The sequence below is a fragment of the Carettochelys insculpta genome, chromosome 21 (assembly GCF_033958435.1).
Source record: "Carettochelys insculpta isolate YL-2023 chromosome 21, ASM3395843v1, whole genome shotgun sequence".
Lineage (NCBI taxonomy): Eukaryota > Metazoa > Chordata > Testudines > Carettochelyidae > Carettochelys > Carettochelys insculpta.
Genome location: NC_134157.1, coordinates 14,433,606 through 14,458,407, shown reverse-complemented (window position 1 = coordinate 14,458,407; position 24,802 = coordinate 14,433,606). Strand labels below are relative to the sequence as shown.

The 24,802-nt window shown below is 44.5% G+C and overlaps 1 protein-coding gene across 8 annotated transcripts in view; it reads left to right on the top strand.

Annotated features, from left to right (window-relative positions):
- RAPGEF1 (Rap guanine nucleotide exchange factor 1) overlaps positions 1 to 24,802 on the top strand; it is a 138,504-nt gene that overhangs the window by 99,661 nt on the left and 14,041 nt on the right. For 4 of the 8 annotated variants that reach the window (XM_075015089.1, XM_075015087.1, XM_075015086.1 and 1 more), the window contains 5 exons: positions 12,931 to 13,212; positions 14,779 to 14,871; positions 16,745 to 16,833; positions 18,827 to 18,941; positions 20,844 to 20,919. In XM_075015089.1, the coding sequence (XP_074871190.1) occupies positions 12,931 to 13,212; positions 14,779 to 14,871; positions 16,745 to 16,833; positions 18,827 to 18,941; positions 20,844 to 20,919 (655 nt within the window). The remainder of the gene's footprint in view (positions 1 to 12,930; positions 13,213 to 14,778; positions 14,872 to 16,744; positions 16,834 to 18,826; positions 18,942 to 20,843; positions 20,920 to 24,802) is intronic. The other 4 variants (XM_075015092.1, XM_075015090.1, XM_075015093.1 and 1 more) reach the window with 2 other exon arrangements.

The window sequence follows — 24,802 nt, the reverse complement described above, 5'->3', positions numbered from 1 at the left end:
CAATTATAATAATGAAAAAGTCATTTTAATGAAGTTAATGTTTTCTCTCAGTCTGTGGGTTTCCAACAAATGCTTCATCAGTTTGAAGTTCCAGCTATGAAAAATTATGTGGTTATGCTCTGATTGTTTGCGCAGCTATAATCAGAATTATAATTACCAAAAATAGATTTTCGTTAAAGGTGATCTGTATGTTTTATAAAGAGTGCTCTTGGAGGTTCAGAATGCTTGGACAATAACGTCAAATTGTTAAAATATCTGAAAAACAATCTTCTTTCCTACTTGCCTGCCAGGAGCTGACTTTAAGAGTTCTGCACAGCTGCAAGAGGTTTTGTTGATGTCCCTATGCTTATGGACAGGGAACTATCAGAATCCTTGTATAAGGGATGAAGAAACTTAGTCAGAGAGAGGTGAAGGGACTTTCCCAAATCCCAAAGTGAGCAAGTGGCAGAGCCAGGAACAGAACAAGTTCTGACATGCAGTCCTACATTTTAACTCCTGCACTACTTTCATTTGAATTGACTTAGTGCACTGTTTTGCCTACTATCAGACCTATTCTTGGCAGGTAAAAAATCTTAATTTACTTCTAAAATTAATTTTTGTAGTAATTCTGAGGCTGTATGTATCAGTTAATGCTTTAAAAAAATAAACAGTTTTGTTTTATTTTTAAAACCATCTTAATTACCTTAAATGGGTAATGTTTACTTGATAAATTTAAGGGTTTTTCTGCTTCCCTGTTGATTATTTCAAGGTTTTTTTCAGTAAGGAAGAAACTAATTGGCAAGAGCAGGGAAAAGAGTGACACTGACCATACACAAAATGCTGTGAAAGGCAGAAAGTACCCCTACTCTCTCCACTAGCACCTATGAATAGTGATAATGTTAGTTGCTTGTGGCTGTAGGAGGTACAGAGTTTTCAGGAGGAATGAGATGGAGTGTCCCTTTGTCTGAGATACAAAATGGCCAATGTCTTTGCGTGCTTCATGGCTGACCAACATGACTATGATACAGGTGGTTTATACCAATGGACAGATTTTTACTTTCATGGTTTTACCTGCCCCTAAAAAAAGCGAAGATATGAAACAACTGTAGAGAACTGGACCATTACCAAAATAATATCGTTTACTGGGGACTCAGAAGGGTTAGAAACCTTCTGTTTATCTTTTTATGGACATTCACTAAGGGGACTTCTGTAGCACCTCATTTCCATGCATTTTCCTCAGAAGAGTGTAGTGAATTGTGGTAAAGGTTGAACTTCTCTAAACCTGAACACGCTCATCCGTCAATAGCCATAATCCAGCATTAATTTAGTTAGCCAAATGTCCACTTATCATGGGTGTGGCCAAGTTTCCCATGGCTCACAGTGTTCTGTGCTTCTGTTTAGCTGTAATTTACCCCCCTAAATGTCTTTTAAGAGCAGTAGAAGTATTGGTAACGTGATAGACAATATTACTCTCCTGTGGTCTGGCAAATTCTCTTGTCCAGCACTGGTCAGGTCCCAAGGGTGCTGGACTAGAGAGGTTCAATGAGTAGTAATATTTTCAAGTGAATTGCCGTGTTCTGCCATTCTGATGCCCTTATTCTTCCTCTTTTCAACTACGGCAAGTCCACTTAAATGAATACTCAGAAGAACAATAAACCTGTTAAAGGATTAAGCCTGGGCTGCCCAGCAATCTCAGCAGGGATTTAATGCTTGGGACAGCAAACCTTTCACATAGGATAACTAAAGAATCAGATGCCTATGTACCAAGTAATCAATGCTGATTGTCAAGTCTCTTAAAATGATCCATCCCTTACATTAATCTTTATCTGTTCTGTACATGAAAAAAAGCCTTCTTAAATCAATACCAGGATGTCAAACCTAATAAAGAAATGAAATTGCTGCCCATTAGCCGTATGTGAACAATCCATCACAGGATTTCCCTGCATGAGCCATCTGCAAGAATTGTCTTGGTTAGCAGTTTCTTTTCATGGGTCTGTGCCTGGGAAAGGAATGGAGGATGAAAATCCAAAGGAAATACACCTTCCTCTACAAAGTCAGGAGTCAGCTACACGTAGAGTCATAGGTCTTGTAGCATCACATGAAGGAATTGCTTTTCTGTGCTGCCTAGCTGACTTTAAGTATGTTGAGCTCTTCCTAATAAATAAAGGATTGGTATCGCTGACCATAGCCATCCTGTCCATTCATCCTTTTCCTGTCTAAAAATGCCTTTTTCAGACATTTTTCTTTTTGAAAATCCTCCTTTTTTAGTTAGTAGTGGATTTCACCCCCTTAACACAGTTCCCAATTTGACGTCCACATTGTCTCCTCCATAGACAGTCCCATGTCACTCACCACTTCAGCTAGCTATTTTTTATTCTCATGCTGCTGTACAAACATTTCTAATGGTGCCTCTTTTTCATTCTGGCTGAATTTCTTACGCTACTTATGTCCGTGTCTGGTCCTTCCCGTTTAATCTCAGAAGGGGAGTGTTCTTGGCTGTGAGCTTTTATACAAGTGTGCTTTTCAGAACATTTGAATTATCAACATTTTGGGCTTTTTAGTCTGTCTTGGACAAACCAATCAATGTCCCTCTGTGCAAGTAGAAGCCTGCTTCTGTGACTTGCAACCTAGGAGGTTTGTGCAGATATGGATTCTGGGTTTATCGTCCTTATTGGACTATGTGGCTGTAACGGGGTTGTGCTCACCTCTCGCAAGTGCCTGCTGACCGAGTGCATTCGCTCTTTTGATGACTCAGCCCTCCAGCTGAGAGAGGGACAGTTTGTGTGTGAAATAAAGCAAACCCCTTCTGGTGTACAAGTCTAACAGAGGGTCTCTTGGTGCCCTTTTGTTCCCCCTCTGGAATAGAGTGGTGCCCCCAAGGCTTTCTTTCTGGAGCTAACATCTGAGGGAGGGATAGCTCTGTGGTTAGCACATTAGCCTTCTAAACCCATGATCGTGAGCTCAGTCCTTGAGGGGGCCTTTCAAGGGTCTGGGGCAGGTTAGATTTAAAAAAAAAATCTGTCTAAATTCTGCTGTGAGTTCAGGGGACTGGAGTTGATGACCTCTTGAGGTCTCTTCCAGTTCTCTGAGATATGTGTATCTCCATATGTATTTTTGCCCTCTTAGGGCCCTTCTCATTCCAGCCCTTTGCCTGCGTCAGTATCATCCAATTCCCTGCCCTCTGGGATGCCTCAGTACCTAGGTTAGTTACTTCTCCCAGCAGCCAGTGGAGCTTGGGGGAATCAGGGTGTGCCTGGTCCCATACTCTACTTCAGGCCCCAGCCCAGGGACTCGGTAGATAGCATCTGTCTACTATGCCTGTTCCAGTGCTGCTCTCATTCCCTGAGCCACTTCTCCATGGCCCTGTGCCATCTTTCCCCTTACCTCAGGGCGCTATCTTGTTTGCTGTGAGCTCTCTACACTCAGCTGTCGACAGCACTGCTATTCCTTCCAGCCAGCCTTCACTCCTTGAGCACAACACAGCAACTAACTACTACTCCGCTCTGCAGCTCCTTTTGTAAGGCCTTCCTGGCCTATGATTGGCAGATTTCCTTGCTGCCACTTGAGCTTGTTTGTAGAACCTGTCTGCTATCATTTTTTGTAGGGGGCGTAGCAGGACCATCAGGCCTCTAGTCCACCCTGCCACAGCAGCCTAAATGGCTCTTTGCCTTTAATATGATTGTACAAGTGCACTGACGAAGAGTCAGCATTGTATGGAGAAAATGACTTTCCAGAATAGGAGGTTAGACAAGAACCTTAAGAGCCCATGAAATGACGTTAACACCCAGATTCAATCTTTGCTTTAGGAAAGCGAAGATGGGGTGGCATAACCCTAGAGACAAAGTATACCTGAGGGCCATTGCTGCCTCATCTGTCTTTCACTCAGTTTCTTTGGGTGAACGGCCTGATTCACTGAGGGTTCAGCAGAACAGACGTTGGCCTTTTCAGTCCTTCAGGCAAGTGAAGGTTTGGCGTCAAGTAACATTCCTGTGCAGTGCTGCAGTCTCTTTACTGACAGTGCTGCCTCACTGCCAGCCCTGTCTAAATTCATACTGTTACTTTAATTTAAAAAAAAAATGGATTCTATAGATTGTCCTTCAAGGGTTCGTAGGCTTTGCCTGCATAATTCCCTGGGTAGGACTTCTCTTCATCCTAAAATGTACATAACAGTGTCTTGATGCAGCAACTCATTATTCATGACTGGTTTTAAGAAATCAGCACTTACCACTTCCTCCTCTTCTGAGAGGCTTTAACCAGAGATCCAGGTGTTGCACTTGCACTCCCTAGCTCTCATCTCCCACCCCTTTGCTCAAGGCTATTTTCCATCTGATAAACAGAAAAGGAGGGGAAAGCAATGGACACCCAAGCACATGTCTGAGTCTCACCATGAAGAGTCCATCTAGCCAGCTGTCCTCCTCACCCCAGGGCCTTTTTCCACATCCAGATGTGAATGCGGGTGGAGCGGATACTGACGTGATGGGGGAAAATGGACAAAGCTTCTGAAACCCTTTCTAAGTTGTGCAGGGAGATGTCACATCTGAGCCACATGCTTCCACTGATGTGTTTGTGGGCGTGTCTGAGCTTCTGTCCTACCTCCTGATGGAGAAGGTCCTAGTCTCCCTATAGGGCAGACCACAGATCCTTTTTCTTCTTTCCTCTATGCCGCTGCCCCCTCCACTTTTCATGTTCTCCCACTTCAGCAGGGCTGCATGATTTGGGGTTCCACTGTGGTAAGAAAAATCAGCTTGCAGATGCAGACCCCATGGCTAAACACTTTAGGCAGGGTTGGGGTGCACTGCTGTTTCAGAACCAGGATGGTTGGTTGTGTTTACAAGGAATGCCATACTGTAGTCTGCCTTTTCCCTTCCTCCAAACAGAGCTTTAGTGTTTCATTGTTCAGTTGCACTAGAGTGCCTTCTGAATCTCCTCTTGTGCTTCACCTCAACTTCATGAAATGTCTGTTTGTTGTGCCAATGCTCACATACCGGCAGCCTCCCAACACCTTTGTGCCTGCCCCAACACTCTTGCAGGGAGCATCCTGGGCCACTGGCTTATACCTCCGTAGTAAAGCACTGGGTATTTGGTGGGGAGGGATAACCTCCTTGAGGAGCATGCTCTGACTGACTGTGGCATTTTTTTGCATTGCTTCTTCACCTGGATACTAAGGGTCAGCCTTTATTGTGGTCTATTTGTCAGTCCCCAGAGAAGGGTCATGTTGATTCTTTGTTTGTAGGAGGAGCTGCCTTTTCTTTGGTGGTGTTAGTGTGTGAAGGAACCTATTGGACCTTTTCCAGCTGCTGCTCAGAGTCTGGATTTTTTTGTTGTTTGCAGGCCTGCCAATCAGCCTGTGAGCCCTTTGGCAACTTGTATTGTGTCTGTCTGGGAACCACAGGGAGGCAGCAGGGGCTTGTAGGGGCTTTTTCTTTTACAGCCAGACTAGTGAAGGTCTTGTGGTGACTGGGCTAAGAGTTTGTTCTCTTTTACGTGAGCAGCACCAAAGATGCATGTTTGAATGGTTCAGGGGTTCCCCATTTTGAAGCATTGCTAGGAGAGGGCAGAACTCTCTTCAGTTCCTGCTCTTGTATTACTTAGGGCTTCAGTTAATGTGAGGGTCTTTCTCCCTTCTGTTACACTTTGTAATGTTATTTTGTAGAGAACCAATTTTCCAGAGGCCTGATTATTTTCCTTTTTTGAGTTAAAATCTGCCTTTGTCAACCACTAACCTTGCCTTTGTCCCTCTTTGCAGGAACATGCAGCATAGGTAATGGCTCTTACTGGGTGGAGGCAGATTTTGAGGGGTTCAAGTTTGGTTATTCACCAATTCTGGTACAGGTCTGCCCTTCCACCCAGAGATGTGGTGTCTGTAGTATGGTTGGAGAGTCACAGTTACAAATCATTTTGGTGAGACTAGACTCAACTGGATTGTGTGGTTATTGTGTTAAGGAATCTTCTCTTGGTTTTGGGCTGTTTTCTGTAGTGAGGTGGTAGAAGAGGCGATGCACAATAGAAAATTAGTAATGGCTGTAGTTTTAGTTCCTCCAGCTCTTTGCCATCCTTCACATTTGTGGAAGTGGGTATTGTCCTTTGTTGCAGCATCTGGTTCATTGATTCTGGAAGTGGGTGGACTGGTATCTTATGGTGGACTTCAAGCCTTGGTATTTCCTGGCAGCCAGTGAATGATGCATAGTGCAGTAATGGTGAGCATACCAGAAGTCCAGAGAGATGAGGCACACAACTGTGTCTGTCAGCATGCTTTCTGTTGAACCAACTCCAGTTACTACTTGGCAGTTTTTCTGTCTGTCAGCAGTTGTGGCAGTTTCAAGTGACTTTTACTTGTATGTACGTGTAATGGAAAAGCGTCTTCATCCTTGACTACGGAGAAATGACACGCCTCTCTTGGATTGTTTTTAAAAGTAATAAAAATTGCAGGTATATTTCTAGAAACTCTTGGGTTCTCAACTCTTGTAGAAGGTGCAAATAGTTCAATATCCAGTTGTTACTACTTCAGTCCTTTGGTGAGTGGAGCAAGCTCGTGGAAAATTCTTAGCAGCTGATTTTCTTTTTAATTTTTTCTTTAGTTTTGTTGTATGCACAGCTATCGGTGTTTAGCCAGGCATATGCAGTGCACCCTGCTCCTCCCTTGCTTCTGCTCATAGAGCTCATTTCTGACTCCAACGCTCCCTGCTACGCAAGTCCTGAGCGGAGACTGCCAGGTATGCAGAGTGATATGGCGGATCCACTCATGCAGAGAATTCTCTCCTGGGCGACTAGATTTAGATCATGTTCAATTCACTTGTGACTTAAATGGGATTTGACTCAATACATGCATGCACATACTCTCTCATCATTGTTTTTGCTTGTCCTATGGTGTTTTCCTTCGGCTTTAAATGTATTTTTGCTGCTAACATCAGGATTGCATGGTGATATTACTAGTGCTCTGACATGCTGGCATGCCTGCGTCTTGCCTGTGAAAACCACTTCCTTCAGTCACATAGATTTGTGTATGAAATTGGACCCACACCTCTTGCTCCGCAGATGCAGTAAGTGCAGCCCGCTTTTGCTATATAAACTCCATTCCACTCAAAGTCTTACTTTTGCTTCTCCCTGTGCAGAGGCCTCAGCTTCTGCCTTCTAAAGAGCTATGTGCTCTGTCTGGCAGTGGAATTTACTGTGCAGCCATCAGCGCTGTCTGCGCATCCGACTGTTCTTACAGTTTCAAAAGAAAGTGAAACCAGTACAGCAGTACTGGAGATGCAGTTTGCTGATGAGAAACCAGCACACTGCCTGGCTGATGAGTCTTATAGAAGCTAAGATTGTAGCACTGTCAGTGGCTCTTAGAAAGGTTTTTATTTATCCATTTTTTTTCCTTGTGAAGATGTTAGGTACCCAGCTAGATAAGTAGAGCTTTGCTTTCATGTATACACTCTCAACTGCGCGTGGAGGCCATCCACACAGAGGAACATTCGTTTGCTAGACTACCCAGTATTTAAAAATAACAAGCTTAGCTGTGGCCTGGACAGAGGCTGTGCAGAGAGATTTTCGAGCAGAATGGGCCGCTGCCTTGCTTGTGGCAATGTTTGGAGATGCTTGCTGTCAGAGCATTTCCTTCCTTCCTTATTAGAAAAAGTAACTAGAGGGCCAGTATTGCAGCATGAAGATAGGAAGTTCTCTCACGCATTTCTCTGTATATTTACAGTCCAGTGCGCAACGGCCTTGTATAACATTCCAGTTGTCTGTGAACATGGAAAGCTACTGCTGGACACCAGGTGTCTTGCTCTAACTGCTATTCCGCGCTATCTGGAATTAGCAGTAGCGGAAAGCATCAGAAGATCGGTAATGGTTTCATATTTTAGAAATGCCATGTTGTGGCTGACCTGGTGGGTGTAGAGATGTCAGGGTACACTTGACAATGGAATTGAGCTTGGAGACTAACAAGGGTGTTGCTGGGAAAGTGAGCAGTGTGTGTTACTGGAAGTTAGTGGTGGGCAGCCTACAGCCCACGGGACGCAAGTACCCCATTAGGATTCTGTGTGACATTTTGTTTACTGTTGCGAGATTTTGCTGGTTTTCATCTTTGTAGGGTTTTTTCCCTACCAGTGTTGTTAAAGTGACACACACACAAAGCCAGGGCTGGTGAAGTGAGGTGCATGCTGATTGCATACAACATTAACTGTGGCTGTAAAGGGAGTGCATGGCTCTCAATCAAAGTGCTGCTACAGTTCAATCAGTACAGCTCATAAATTCTAGGTACACAGGTGCAGTTAGCAAAACTACCTTACACTGAGAGATTTCCTGAGGTACAACAGTTCTTGTGACCCACTCACTGGCCTAGGTTGTGCCTTGCTGCTGTAAATACTCATTCAGCCAGCCATTTAATTGAGGATTTAAGACATAGAAGACTATGTCTCAGAATCATTTAATATCAGCCTATAAACACCCTGTCCTGACTGCAGTGTATAGTCATGCCCCACCCCATACAAGTAGAGCAACATCACACCTGCAATACAAAAAAAGCAGTCAAGTAGCACTTTAAAGACTAACAAAATAATTTATTAGGTGAGGTTTCGTGGGACAAACCCACTTCTTGTTTTGATAGTATATTGACTAGCACGGCTCCCTCTCTGTTACTATTCAACCTGCAATACCTGTGTAGTGATTTCATCAGCTGCTAGCTAATCCAAAGTAATGTTTACAGTAGCACTGATTATTGGGCATCTTGAGACACTGAGTAGATGAGCGGTGCAGAGTTTTTTCTAACAGCTGGCATTCTCCAGCTTCTTCTGCAACCCTGACAGAAATTGAGACACAGTTGACCTGTTTCTTGAAGTCCTACTACAGAGAACAAGACAGAGTCAAAGCTGTGTCAGTGTGAGGTAGCTTTCAGGTGTGGGGAAGCTTGCTCTTTACTGTCCCTGTGAGATAATTCAGTGCTCCCTGTAGTGCTTCCAGAATGGTAGATGCTGCACGAATGCACTGACAGGTGGGGGGAGAAGGAATTCCTTATACCTGTATTATGCACAGCATGCACCATAGTCTCCTCAGGCACATTTGTGCTTAATTTTTCTCGTGCTGGTAGTTTGCAGCAGCTCCTGGGAGGCTGTGTTGTAGCAGTGCTGATCTCAGGCAGCTTGGCATTTTGCGTAGCATGAGTTTGGGGAGAGTTAAATGTTCTTTCGCCAAGGCTTGTTTTGCATGCTGCATGCTTTCTGGCTTTCCTGAAGATTATTTGGAAGTACTCTGCTTAGAAAGAAGAAAAGCTGTGGGGCTCCAGTCTCTCTTAGTGCAGCCAGAGCCAAAATGTTGCTGACCCTGCAAAGCCTCTGAAATAGGAAAACCCATGCCTAAAAACCAGCTGTTAGAAACACAGCTTTCCACCACTCATCTACTCAGTTTCCAAGAAAAACTCTCAGCTGTGATTTTTGTTGTTGCAACTCTGTTGAGTGAACTGACTCTCCCCTCCCCTCGCCCCAAGTCAATGTGGTTTTAAAGAGAAGCAGCATTTCTGGGAAAAGTCTCCAGTGCTCAGACCCTGCTGAAGTCATTGTAATGGACCATGCTGCAGCTGTGTGCTAAGCTGGAGATTAGCAGAAATGGGAACCATATGGGATGGTATTTCAAACACTGAATGTTTTCCCCCCTTTAACAGTGTGCTTCATGTTTGGCTCTTGTCCCAGCACGACTGCATAGTTGAGATTCCAGAGCTGCTCGCAGGCAGGCTGAAATGTAGTAGAAAGGAGGTGCCTTGTCTGGCTTGTTTTGTCAATGACCCAGTATCCAAAATTGTTAGGCAAGAGCATCAAGGCTAATTAGTGGCAGTCAACAAAGGGTCCCCTGCGCTGCTTCCCTCACAGCTGACTTGTTTGTCATAATACTCTGTGTTTCTTTGATACGTTTTATAGTAACATCTTCTACAAACCCCATTCTGAGACTACGTTTTGGGGAGCTGTTGAAGACAGAGATCCATTAAGTACAGAACTTTATCTGTATTAATTAACTCCTATCCAGTCCAGCTTTTTGAATCAATGTTATGGTATGTTTGGGCACTAAAGTGCTTTTGAATTGAGAAGAATGTCGGTCTTAAACTGGTTGAAACAGACTTTATGTGAATTTCTCTCACAACCCCTGAAGTATGCTTCAATCTCCTCCTGTAACATCTTGCATTACGCTTGTATCCTCTATAGCAGCATTTCTCAGCGAGTGGACCAGCGCTGATCCCTGAGTTCTTCCTGATACTATTTATGAAGTCAGCAAGCCAGTCCCTGGTGTTGAAAAGGCTGAGAAATATTCTCTGGACTTAAACCTGCCAGTTTGGTGAAGTACTATGAAAGCTTTGCTGTGTCCAAGTTGGATTAAATTGATGCTACCAAAGGCCTTACACATGTGAGCTAAATCAACTCTGAAGGTCATCGCTAGACTCCAGAAATGAAATGCTAATTCATAAACGCCCTCTGCCTTAGAAACAAATGAGTCTGATTTTGAGTTCAGCATTTTCTAGTAATTAGAGCGGGGGACCAAAGGTTGGGGGCCTGTCTTCTATTCTCATCCCTATCCCTAACTTTCTTTGTGAGCTTTGGTCAAGTCCTCTTTGTGCTTAGTTTCCCAGTCTGTTTAATGGGAGTTGACAGCTGCCTTTAGTAAAGCTCTTGAGATCCTCAGATGAAATGAACTATGTCAGTGCAAAGTTATATGTATATTGTATTGTGTATAAGTCTCCTGTCCTCTGTAGCAGCTGGAAGTCCATCCTGCAGAATGCTCCACGAGAAGGTAGAGAGAGGTCATTTGGGATGAAGACTTACTTTGAGTAGAGAATTCCATTGTTATGATCACAATGTTAAAAGTGCAACTGAGCTGCTTTTGATTGTGGGTGTTTGGTAGCTAGTCCACATGCCCCGTTGACATTGCTCCCCTTTCTAATTGAGGACTAGCCTGGAGCATGTGACATTATCAGAAAGGTAACAACAGTGAGATCATGAAATATCAGGGGAGACAAGGCAGGCAGAATCAATCTGCTGAGCTGGAGTGACATCATGAGCCTGGAGTCTTGCGAGGGATTTAGCCATTTGTGTCAGGTGAATGAAAATGAATGGAAGTGGAGCCTTTCTCAAAGAGCTGAAAAAAAATGTAGAGATTAAACCTGTCAGCTTTACTAAGGCCACACCAAAAGTTGACAGTCTTCCCAGAGTCAGCCCTGCTCATTTGTAAAGAAATGGGCAGGAAGGGTAAAGAGCATGTCCTGGACCTGGGTGCTTCAGAGCCACGTTCATGTGGGAAGGATTTGCCACTGTTTTGTTGGGGTGGGGGAGGGTTCTAGCCTTTTTAGCACCATCTCCAGAGCATCCCCCATTATTCCTGTCTGTAGTGACTTGTGATTCAGTCTGTGCTCTGGAAACACAAGCAAGACTAGCCAAGACTCTACACATAACACAAGAGGGGGAAACTACTTGAGGAGTAAGGTAAAGTCTAGCTACCCGCTGACCTTTTCATTTTGTAGTGGTAAAACTTTAATACTCAGGCCCTGGCTTGTGGCATGTCTTGATTGCTCCTTGGTTTTCATTTTACTGCCATTATACATTTAAATATTACCAAGATGAAGAATAAAGTTAAGGATTGCAACCTATGAATGTAAATGCTGTCAGGTAGCAGATTTAGTTTTTATGATCTGTTCATATCTCCTCTATTAAGCACGGAGGTGGGCTAGGGAAGATCTAATAATGAAAAAGCTTCATTTAAATTTTTTGGGAGCTCACGCTCCCCTCCCTTTCTTTTAATGTAGTAGCATTTCTAGCCAGCATAATTTGAGCAACCTGCATTTTCCCTTCTGGAGGACTGCAGCAAAGTATTCTGTTAATGCAGTGCATTCAAGCACATTGACACAAGATGTACAACAGCTTCTCCCAAGCTTTTTAGATGACTTAATTCTTCCCTCAGGCTTCCTGGGTACATTCCTGAGCATGTTTTTAAAAAGAAATCCACCTATGACAATCTGGTTTAGCCTAGTTATTTGCCTCGCTATTTAAATTGGGTGTCACTTTTACTCTGAGCAATTTGTTTCTGCTTTTGAGTCAGCTTGACTGCACTCCTCATCAGTAATGAATAGAATGTTTTCTTGTCTCTGCTGGCTGGATGTACTCCCTCAAGTCTGAAAGCAAGGACATAAGGCACAACAGAGTTTCACCTAGACTGTGTTATTTCCTTTCATCCTGTCTCCAACAGGCTCTCTGAGAGCCACTGAATGAGAGGTTGATTTTAATTCCATTGCACCTCAGACAATTATCATTTCTCAAGTGAAAAGAAATAATGGCACTTGTGATTGTAACATAATTTATCTTTCAGCATAACTTTGAAGACAATATTTAGATATTCACCTCTGTGTTCTGAGTGGTTCTAGATCCAGGGAGCTGACTTTTCACAATAGCTGTTAACTTGTATGGTTTCAGCAAACAGCACCTTAAGTATATGTCTCCTGAAAACCCATTGGCAAAGTAGTATACGCACAGTATTTCTCCCTGTCTAAGTATTTATATCTCTCTCATCACCATGGTATCTGTATGCCTATGTGTGTCTTCACCAGCTCACATGATTGGCAGGGTGCAGCTTTTGTCATAATTTGTACCAAAATAGCCAGAATCTCCCTTTCCACCAATGAGTGAAATCCTCCAGTTGACCCCCTTCCCTGCCTCAGTAGATGGAGCAGCCTGCTAATCTATAAGGCATATGCATTATCAAGAGAAAAGTTGGCAGATGTCTCCCTTAGTGATTCCAGCTCTTGTGTGTGGATGATAATATAATGCTGTCTCAATTTAGTTTTGCTTCTCAACAAAGAAGTGCCTTTGTTAGGAATACCTCATGCTGTCACTGCTAAACTACTATTAATCTAATAACTTTTTCTTTTGTCTGTCTTTCTTTTTCCCATCCTCCTTGTTTTGGTGTTGTTTATTTTGCATCCTGTAGTACAAATCTGTGTTTAGGTCCTACTCTCAGGACTTTGTACCTCACAACCAAGCTTCCATTCCTCCTTTTCCTTCTTCTACCTCCTCTTCCTCCTCCACCCCACCTTTTCCACCTGTCCATCAGTCTCAGAGCTCTGATCTAGCGGTGCCAGCCACAGCCAGCCAGTCACCAAGCACTGTGGATGCGCCAAACTCCTCTTCTCAGGAGAGCAGCTTTAATGGGAATGCTCCTGTCTGCCTTCCTTCTGAAACCTCTTTCACTGATTCTCTCCAGACGTCTTCGGTGAGACTATCCAAAGAGACAATGTGCCTTAACTCAAGGCCATATTTTTAAAGACCTGTCACTTGTTTTAATACATATTTTAGCTTAACAAAGGTGGAGTCTAAACTGAGTTCCGCGTGGGGGCACAGAGATCATTTGATATAAAGGTGAAGGTCACAAGTAATGAGACAAACAGATGGGTTGGAGAAAGTAGGAAACTCTCCCTAACAATCAAACTTGTGGTGAAAGAGAGGTAAAAAACAGCTGTAGCTGCCTAGGAGCACTGGGGTACGAGGCTGAAGAAAATGTAGGCAGAGCTTTTTGACAACAATCTGTTTAAATCAGTAGTTCTTAACCACCGGTTCACACGCACTCTTGTTACTAGATTTCAGGTTTTCGTAACTACTACTTTAGGGTCCCCAGCCCTATCTTAATGACAAGCCTCTGGACAGAGCCTCAGTGCATTGTCACAGCTTACTGTCCCCTATAATCTGCAGCCAGTTTGGGGACCTCTCCAAACCCAAGGGTTCTGACTGCAAACAGCCTGAGCTCCATTGCTGGTTAGAATGCATATCGGTGGTGGTTAGAGTGCAGCATCAGGCACTCGGTAGCCCAGCCAGAGGCATTAGTCTGATAATCTTTGGAGACGTGTATCAGTTTGGTTAACACTAGTTTAAACTTACAGATATGTTGAGAAGTTAGATGCTGATGCTGGTGCATGGCAACTAAATTTTTTAAGTAAGCAGTTCCTCTTTCATTTGCCTGTAAAGACTAAAATTCAGCAGTCTCTCTCTTTTCCATAAAAGCACTAAGGTGATCAGAGCCCCCATAGCAGTACCTGAAGTGTCTGTCCATAGGGTGGACTAGGAGCACCTTCCTACTTTCATGGCTTCTCCAGTAAGTGATGAAGAAATAGATTTTGGACTCTTCAGTCCTAATTAATTATGGTCTTGCATCTTCAGTGCTGAAGGACCTTCCTATAACACAGTTCTGTTCCCCAATCCCATTATAGGTTAGTCTTGCATTTGTAGTTGTGATCTAGGCTGTGTTTTCAGTGACATTTCCAAGCTATGCTAAACTGCTATGCTATGTATAGCATGAATTGGGAACACAGTCTGGTTTGATGTACACTGCAAGGTAGGGCCATGATTACTGTGGCAAGACCCATGGAGTATGTAGCTAGGTCCCCATTGTGATAGTCTTGTTTTCAACTATAAATGTTCAGCATCTGTAACTTTGAAATCTGCACTTGCATTTCGCTATGCCGGGATCTCCAACAGTTGGCTTCCAGGGTGGCTCTCCCAAAGCAACCCACGCGGCTGTCCTGCTGCTGATTGCTGCACCTTGTGGCCTCCTGGCAAATTGGGAGATAGTGATTATCTCAGTGAAAGTACAGAGCCAGAAGACGGTGGTGGCCTCCTTTCATCTGAGCCAGAGGAAAGGTTCTCAGCCTAAGCACCACTGGGTGGGAAGACATCCTTTCTTGCCATGGCTTGGGCCAGGCATATTCACTTGCACACATTGTTAGAGTTAAGTGATGGGTGCGGAGGCCCCATGACCTATTTCCTTTCATCCTGTCTCCCATAGAGTGAAAACGCCAGTGAGGAGGCTGGTGAGGGTGAATACGTCAATCTGTATTCCTCTAGCCAAAGCAACGGGGCACTCCCTCACTCTGAAGGAGTAAGTAAACTAGAAGGGGCTGCTTGGTGCATGCTGAGTTCATGCAGAGTGTAATGTGTTTTTTAGAAGGCTCTTGCATATTGTGGGGCTTCTGTGTTCGGCTGAACTGGCTGCATTGGTGGTGGGCCCTTCTGCTTGTCTGTTTTGGCTTTTTTCTAGAGTGAAATCTTGGTTTGAATGGAGAGCAGATGACGCTTGGCTTCAGAAGTTTGGGGTGACTTGTTAAGAACATAGTGATTGCTTTTTCTTTAGAGCCGCCTCTTCATGCTGTGTAGTTTGTTTCAGGCTGTGTGCACCAGGGTTGGGGTTGTTTTTGTTTTTGTTTTTTTTCCTTTTCTGGAAAGGTACAAGCCTTGACCTGTACAGCAGGTTTGGTAGTGCCAGTTCTGCGTTAAAACCCTTAACTGCTTCAGCTTTATAAAATCAAGTCTTGTGTTTATAAATTGCCATCCCTTTTCATCACCATTGGGACACAGTAAGTGATTGATAGTCTTTTTAACCCTTTCCTCCCCCTCCTCCTCCTCCGCTGCACATGTCCCACTTTAGCTATTTCCTACACACATCACGGGGTATCATCTTCATAGGCACAGGAACTAGGATGAAGGGGGTACTGCAGCACTCCCAGGCTTTATGCTCCATTCCTGGCCCTGCTTCTGTGTTCCTGGCTGCTGGCCCCAGTCTTGGCCCCCTTATCTCATCTGCATCCCCACCACCACCTTTAGAGCAAGTTCTAGGGGTCCCACACAGGAGTATGGGGGGCACAGCACCCCCACTATAAGAAGTGTTCCGGCGCCACTGAAAATTTCCCTGTTGCATGGTAGAAAATAGCAAAATCAGAGATCTGTGAAGTTCTGTCTTGTCTACTTCTCTGCCCAGGTGGGATTGTTTCCTGGAGTACATGATCTATCTAGTGCTTATTCTATGTAGTTTTAAACATCTGAATTAATGAGATTCCCGCTACTGGTTCCCAGTACTTCCCTTCCATTGACACATCGTATCATCCACCTAGCTCTTAACAGTGAAGGAGAGTATTCTCACGCCACGTAACTTAGCACAGCCTCCCATAGACATAAAAACCCAAGCTTGACTGTGAAATTTCTAGTGTGATTCTGAATTTTAGAGAGATGGTTTGAATCCTCTGAGATTGACCCTCCAGGTGTCTTTCTGCATAGCGCTAAATAACTCTCAACTACAGTACTGTAAAGTTAATAATCTCATTTACCTTTCATAGCTATTTTCCTTCTTAATAAATGGCTAATTAAAGTGTATCTTTTTCCTTTGAACTGTTTACCTGCTATTATATCCCTTGTGTTCAGATTGCTCTTTTTTAAAATATTGGTATCATTTCCAAAGCAGATGATCATCATTGCATAACCTCTTCTGATGGGTGAGAGATGGGGAGGGGAAGGTAGTTTATATCTACACACTAGGACAAGTGGGACTTCTAGGGCCTTTAACTAGGAAAGGAATAGAAAAGGAAGAGGAATTGCCGTGAAAAATTTAGAGCAGTTTTGCAATGTGTGTTTAAATCAGCAGAAGGCAAGTACGTTTCAACTTCAAGGGAGGAACTTATTTAGGGGAAAGGTTAATATCCAAGTCAGCAGCTGACTTGTGTTTTGTAATGATCAGCATGATTTCACAACCTGAAAATCAAACACAAACAATAACATTAAAGTCTCCAGAGATGCTCCCAAATTTCCTGTCTAATTAACGTTTGTGTTTTCCTGGCATTTGGCATTAGTATGGATCAATCTTTAATCATTCCATAGGAGTTTATAGTAAAGGTCCATTTAGAGGCAGCCAGTCTGTGAGTATGGGATGACCAGTGGTTGTGGGATCCCATGTAATGATCAAAAGCTTTTTTCTCTTCTAGGAATCTCCCACCAACCAAGATGGCCACCCTAAAGACTCCACTTCACCTAGCAGCACGACTGGGAATGAAAGCAGAGATGGTGGTGAGAGGTGGGCCTGACCTGAACGTGCAGCTCACCCTGCTCCACAGAACATCTATTTTAGTCCTGCCCACTGCCAAATAAACCACATGTTTCACCTTCAGCAACCTAGATGTTGTCGAGATTTTTATCCCACAAATTTAAACAATCTCATGACATTAGAAAAAGCTTCCATAACTGTCAGGGCGGTAAATTTGTGGACTTTCCATCATTGAAGATTTTTAAGACTCGGTTTGACAAACACCGATTGGGGGTGGCCAGCCAGTTAGAGACTAAGAGAGAAAATAGCTGTGGATAGAGTACAAAGAGCCACGTATTTTATATATATGAGTACACAAAATATATTCCACTAATTGGCTACTAAAGGCCCCCTACTTCCCCAGCCTCCCTGCTCTAACCCAATGCCCTCGCCCAGAGCCAGGCACTCCCAGTTCCCATGCTCTAACCCAATCCCCCTCTTCTCTCCCAGAGTCTGGCTCCCAGCTCCCCATTCTTACACACTGTCCCACCCCTTCCCCAGAGCCAGGCACCCCCAGCCTCTGTCCCCCTCCCCCAACTCAATGCCTGGGTCTCACCAGAGCTGCCACTGTAGCCGCACACTTCTCCCTCCAGGCACTGGGGTGCCTGCACAGAGCAATGGTAAGCAGTCAGACCTGTGGGTTGGCCCCCCGTCTAGATGGTGCTTGGTCCTGCCAAGAGTTCAGGAGACTGGACTTGATGACCTCTCAAAGTTCCTTCCAGCTCTGATTCTATGAGAAATAAAATCCCACCTAACAGAAAATCCAGGCAGTGCAGGATAATTTAACAAATGCTTAGTGCTTAATGCAGCCTCTACATAGTAACGTCTGGGCTGGATCAGAGGAGTATCAGTCCAGTCCTGTGTCCTGTCTCAGACAGCGCCTCGTCCCAGTTACCTCTGAGAAAAGGAACAAGAAACCCTGTTGTAAGCAGTTACAGAATTGCCTGCCCAAAGGAAGTTTCTTCCTGACCTTGTTAATCAGAGATGAGCTCATGCACAGAAGCAGGAGGGTTTATATTCCTTCAGGCGCTGAGTTATTTTGAAATCTTCATTCTAAATAAACAAAGATGCAGTGCGTGTTGCTACAGCAGACGAGGTGTGCACTGCTGGCATTAGGCAAGAGGAGGGTGGAATGCCTTGCTGCTTGTTTTCGCACTTCAGTTAGAATTGTTAATCCAAGGGGATCAAGGAGAATTTGAGAGACAGAGAACATATCTTGTCTCTGTCCAAGGAAGTTGACAGTTGCTTTGATTATGGCTATGAATAAGAAACATGATCGTTCTCATACTAAGTGTAATTCTGATCAAAACAGAGACTGCTCTGTGGTGGTCAGACACTGGGGCAGAAGATCGACACGTCATATTATGTAAAGCCAGGCAGGAGAAAATGACACAAAACACAAAAAAACACCTTCCCTCAGAATTAGGGGAGCGCGAAGGGTGCAGCTGTGTAACGTGGGAGGAGAGACTGTCAGAACCTCTGTCATGTCTTCCAGCATAGCGCAGTCTTGTCAGCTCAGCCCTCTGTCAGCAAAGCAGTTCATGAGCTAAGAGTTGCTCCAGCCATGGACAGTCTGTTGTCCAACATCCATAAATTTGCAGAATCACTTGACTTCCTGCTTCTTTTGACTGTAATGACACGAGGGATGAGGCTGCAGACCGTGCTTGGAGAGGCTGAAGTGAGCTATCACACATGCTGCAGTTAAATCCTATTTAATAGCCAGAAACCCAACCAGGCAAGTGTTCTGTTCCCGACCTCAGTCTTTCTCCTTTCCCAGGGATGCAGAAAGCTATAGTATCAGTACCAGCATTCAGATTTGTTTGTCGAGGGTTTACCTAACTTTGGGAATATCAGACTCCCTGTATTTTCTGGGCCCTTTATTGAAGACCTGAACACTGGGCATTCAGTGAAGCCTTGTTCTCTGCTTCTCCTTCTCTGTGATTTATGGTGCTGATGGTCTTTTGCTTCTCCTTGGTCTTTGCAGGCAGCAGAAGTCACCAGATGCTTTGGAATCATCACTGTTGGAGGAGGAGGTGGTAGATGAGCTGTCCTTGATTGACCACAATGAAATTATGGCTCGGCTGACATTGAAACAGGAGGTAGGGGCCTGCAGGAGTGACTTTCATGATCCTTGATTTGTTTTAATAAAATCTGGTTGACCGTGAGGGCAGAGGAAGAGAATCAAACAGCCATTGTCTGTGCCAGCTATAGGAAAAACCTGGTTAGCAGAAGCAACAACTTGCAGCGTTTTGTGTGTAAATTGTCCTGAATGCAGTCGAGACACCAGTATGGAGAAGAGCGTAGGCAATAGACGATGAGTTCATTAATGAACCAGGGGGCTGTCTTATTGAACACCAGCACGTTCTTGTGTCTTCCATGTTCTTCAGCCTGTGGTGGTGTCCAAAATGTATCAGCTGAGATGCCAAGAGCTTATTTATGCTGGGCTCCAGTGCAGACTACAGAGTGTGAATTTCACAATGCACCAAAATGTTGCGTTCTAATTGCCCCATGTGGATGCTTGCTGGCATGAATGAAAATGTACCTCGTTCCCCGAAATGTATGCTTTGCAAGTCGTATCTCTGTAGCCTGCACTGCAGGTCAGTATCGATGTGGCCCTGCTTAAAAACAAGTAATTGTGCATGGGCGTGTAGTCAGATTTATTAGTTGCCCTTTTTCTCAGTATGAATGAAGGTTTAGCAGATGGATTAGTCTCCAGTAGGAAGTTGCAATAAGTGTATTTAGTTTCTAAATTGCTAAGTGGTGCAAACAAACCACTCTGCAAAATAACAGTTCCTGCACTGGAGAATCAACTTGGTTTCTGGCCTGGATGCATTGACAGACCTCTACATGTGCTTGCTGATATGCAAAACTCAGCTGTTTCTGATGCAGAACTTACAAGGCCTTTGAAGCTTTCAGACTGTCCAGGGGCCATTCTGGAAAATAGAGACAATATTTCATGTACTGGCACTTACAAGAATGTTCTTTGGATAGCCATAATCTGCAAGAGAGCCATCAGCTAGGGTTCATTCTATAAGTGGTATTTCATAAGCCTTGTCAGAAGTTCGACTGAAAAATCACATCTTAAGAACAGTTGCTCCATGTCTGTAAATCAGGAGTATTTGCATTGCTTTTTATACTAGAATGGCGAAGAAATACCCCAAGGCAGCCCAGGCAGTGTTCCGGTCTCTTCCCTGCAGGAATATTCCATATAGATCCCTTAAGAATGATGTACAATTGAGAGAAAGTATGTTTGCTTTGGTGGTGGTTTGGTAGTGAGGCCTGGGAGCAGAAGCTAGAACACCTGAGTTCTATTCCCAGCACCTGGACATGATTAAGGATGGCAGCTGTCAGGTGACATCTAGACAGATCGTTCCAGATTATAGAATTTGCGTGCTCAGTTTTTCAAACTGGATGAGCTTTGACATTGTAGAGACTGAAGCACCTTCTTTTAAGTTTGGAGCTGTGGTTTCTGGCTCTCTTTCTCTTTCTCATTTGATTCTCCACCATGCACACCTGAAAACTAAATGCACATAATTATTACTGTAGTATCTTTGCGCAGTTATGCCCAAGTGAAAGTTGAATGTGCAACTTTCACTTTGCAACCTTTGTATCATATAACGAATACAAGCTGCCTCTGATGCATGATCACATAGTATTGCTGCTCCTTAATGGCCATTGGAATCGCCGCCAGTGAGCAGCACAAAATACTTGTCTTCCATCTGCTCACAGGCAAAGCATTCAGCTTTTGCTGCTCTGGCCCAAGGAGTGAATGACGCAGACTGCGAGTCAAAATTGTCTGTGTGGCTGGTGGCGCACTTGCACTGGATCACAGGATTGGCCTGGTACTTGACCCCTTGTCCCACTTCATACTTTGCTATGTGAGGTGCAAGGAATGTTACAGGATGTGCAAGTGAACCCTACATTTTAGACACTAAGGAACTGGACTGTGCAATAAGGAAGTTCAGCCTCCGGTATGTAACGTGTTTCTCTTCTCATTGCAGGGTGATGATGGGCCAGATGTGCGTGGTGGATCTGGGGATATTTTGCTGGTCCACGCAACTGAGACTGACAGGAAAGGTACAGTGAATGGAACAGGGCAAGCTGGACCTCTGCAGCTTGGTCAGGCTTTTTTCTGGTTCTGCTACAAACAGCCGAAGTGTTGCCTGTCAGTTATGGTACCATATGCAGACACAGACAAAATGGGAGGGCTGCATTAATGTTGCGGAGGGAATTGCGTTTGTCTTTGGTGAAACAGAGAGAGCTGGATAAGCCCTCATGCCATTCAGTTCAACAGCAATAATGTTTTTAATTGTTCTGTGCCCAGAGTCGAGCTCTGCGGAACGAGGCATACCAATACAAACGAATGCTCTGTTGCTCTGGCATCACTTGACTTGCCAATGACTATCTCTGGGGTAGGTAGGAATAATTGTGAATGGTACATTGTGCCATTGATTCAGATTCCAAAGTGACACTTCTTCTCTGTATCCTCTTGACATCAGTTTAATGTTGGGGTGGGGTGGATTGAGTGAACTTGGCACTGAAGTGAATCATATCACTGCATTGAGCCAGATGCACTAGGTGAGCTGTCCTAGCGCTGTCATACCAGAGTTCTTCAAATTCAACCGAAGCATCCTTCGTGGTACAGACCTGACCCAATGGCAACCAATCATGCCAGCATGAGTAGTGATTTGTCATCTTGTGTGAAAGTGGGAGGTGGGTGTAGAGCTGCTTCTTAAGCAATGGGCTCAAACTACAGCAAGGGAGGTTTAGGTTAGACATTAGGAAAAAAATCCTAATTGTCAGGGTGGCTATTCAGGTAGGAATAAATTGCCTATGGTGGTTGCAGAATCTCCATTATTGGAGATCTTTAAGAACGGGTTGGATAAATAACTAACAGGATTGGTCTAGACAGTGATTGATCCTCCTGTGAGGGCGGGTGGGGGCTAGACTTAATAACCCCTTGAGGTTCCTTCCAGTTCTAGTATTCCATGATTCTTTCATTTATTTGGATTTTTAGCACTCTATTATGTTAACATTTTGCCTTATTTTAACCACTGAGTACTGAAATTGTAATGGTTCTATTCGCTACACTAATTCTAACAATATAGTAATTGAACTCTCTAGTCAGCCCCCCCAATTCCAGCTCCCCCAAATATCGAGTCTCCCTCTTCAAGCCCTATGAATGAAGATGGGCTTTGCAGCATTTATAAAGAGTAAAAGTAAGACATTTGCTCTGGCCTAAACCGGGGCAGTTCTCCCAGACTGCCAGCCAGGTGCACTCACTCACTGAGCCACTCAGCCCTCATTCCTCTTTAAAACGTATCTTTCTTGTATGAACCCTGATTGGTTCTGTAGTATTAGGTATTTGACACTGCTAGCCAGCAGATTGCAGCCATCCAGCCCATACTTTCCCCTTCAGATATATTCCTGACCTTTCCTGAATCATAGGAGAAAATGGTGAAAGTGGAATGAGTTATCAGCTCCAGTTTGGCACTGCTCTGCCTTGGAGCAGCAGCCTCTGAGAAAGAGCCTCTTCCACAATGTTCCTGGGTTTGGAGAGCTAATTGCTAGAGGTGTATGTGTTGGATAACTTGTGCGAAAATGATGAAATCTGAAGAGGCTGTATGCATCAAGGAAAGGTTGTGAGAAGCCTGGTATGCTTCCCATTGATGCACATAACTGTGTATTTTAGAAGTGCGGTAGCCACCCCTGTTTTCACTCATCTCTGCATTGATAGGGGTGTGGGGGATGTGTAGTACATGTCTCATGATAGCTGGCAAATGCCCCCTGCATGCTCTGCCAAGTTGTTGATGCAAGTTAAACGCAGAGGAATTTAGGTTATGCTTAACCCAGGGTTTAGGAGACTGAGAGGGTTAATGAATTAAGTTTACAGATGGGAAGAATTCAGGGCTTGAAAATCTATCAGCTGAATTGCACATAGTGGTGTGGCTGAGAGGCTTTCCTTTAAAGATGAATTTCCTGGTAGGTCTGGGTGCCAGAGCACACCAGCTGTATTACCTCACAATGCCTTTAGGACAGATGGGAACCCAGAATAAGCACAACTCACAGAATCACAGGGCTGGAAGGGACCTCAGGAGGTCATCTAGTCCAGCCCCCAGCTTCAAGCAGGATCAACCCCCACTAAGTCGTCACAGCCAGGACCTTGACAAGCCAGGACTTAAAAACCTCGAGGGATGGAGAATCCACCACCTTTCTAGGCAATGCATTCCAGTGCTTCACCACCCTCCTGGTGAAGTAGTTTTTCCTAATATCTAACCTACACCTCCCCCTCTTCATCTTCAGACCATTACTCCTTGTTCTGCCATCTGACACCCCTGAGAACAGTTTCTCAACCTCCTCTTTAGAGCTCCCCTTCACTAAGTTGAAGGCTGCTATTAAATCACCCTTGAGTCTTCTCTTCTATAAACTAAACAAGCCCAAATCCCTCAGCCTATCCTCACAGGTCTTGTGCTCTAGCCCCTTAATCGTTTGTTGCCCTCTGCTGAACCTGCTCCAGCAAATCCACATCCTTTTTTACTGGGGGGCCCAAAACTGGACACAATATTCCAGATATGGCCTCCCCAGTGCCAAATAGCAGGGAATAACCACTTCTCTAGACCTGCTCAAAATGCCCCTCCTAATGCACCACAGTATGCTGTTAGCCTTCTTGGCTACAAGGGCACACTGCTTACTCAGATCCAGCCTTTCATCCACCATGACCCCTACGTGCTCGTACTGCTGCTGAGTCAGTCAATCCCCAGCCTATAACAAGGCTTGGGATTCTTCTGCCCCAGGTGCAGGACTCTACATGTCTCCTTGTTGAACTGCATCAGGTTTCTTTTGGCCCAGTCCTCTAATTTATCCAGGTCACTCTGGATTCGCTCTCTACCCTCCAACGTATCTACCCTCGTTTTGTGTCATCCGCACACTTGCTGAGGGTGCAATCCAGTCCCTCATCCAGGTCATTAATAAAGATGTTGAATAACACCGTCCCCAGAAACAAGCCTTGCGGAACTCTGCTTGAAACCGACTGCCATCCAGATATTGAGCCACTGACCACTACCCATTGGGCCCGACCATCAAGCCAGCTTTTTATCCATTTTATAGTCCAAGGATCCAATCCATATTTCCTTAACTTGTGGACAAGAATGCTGTGGGAGACTGTATCAAAGCTTGGCTGAAGTCAAGGTATATCACATCCACTGACTTCCCCGTGTCCACAGAGCCTGTTACCTCATCATAGAAGCTAATCAGATTCGTCAGGCAGGACTTGCCCCTGGTGAATCTATGTTGGCTACTTTTGATCACTTTCCCCTCTTCCAAGTGCTCCAAAATGGATCCCTTGAGGATTCCCTCCATTATTTTCCCAGGTGTTGAGGTAAGGCTGACTGGTCTATAATTCCCTGCATTGTCTTTCTTTCATTTTTTAAAGATGGGCACTCCGTTTGCCTTTTTCCAGTCATCCGGTAACTCCCCTGATCTCCAAGAGTCTTCAAAGATAATGGCCAAAGGTTCAGCAATGACCTCTGCTAGTTCCCTGAACACCCTTGGGTGCATGCTGCTCCTTCTCCATTTAGGTTTGAGGCGCAAAGCTTGGTGGAATAAGGCATGAAAGAAGACTTGTGGTCTTCAGGAATAAAACCTGGTGCCAGCTAAGTGCCCATGGCTGTGCACGCCCGCTGCAAACGCAGGATTACAGCTGAACAAGGCACAGAGCTCGCCTATGACCTGACCAACCATCTGCCCTGCTTTAGAGATTATATCTGATCATTAACTAAAAGACAGCAGGAAGGAGCTGTGTGTGTGTGAGGTTACTGCCAGTGAAACACTGCAGACAGATAAGCACCATTGTCATACTTGCAGTCCCCCCAAGCCTAGGTAACAAAGCAATAGATTGACATTAGCACTCAGGAACTTTGTGGGTGGTGTGACTTGTTTGAGGCAAACTTAAATATTTCCC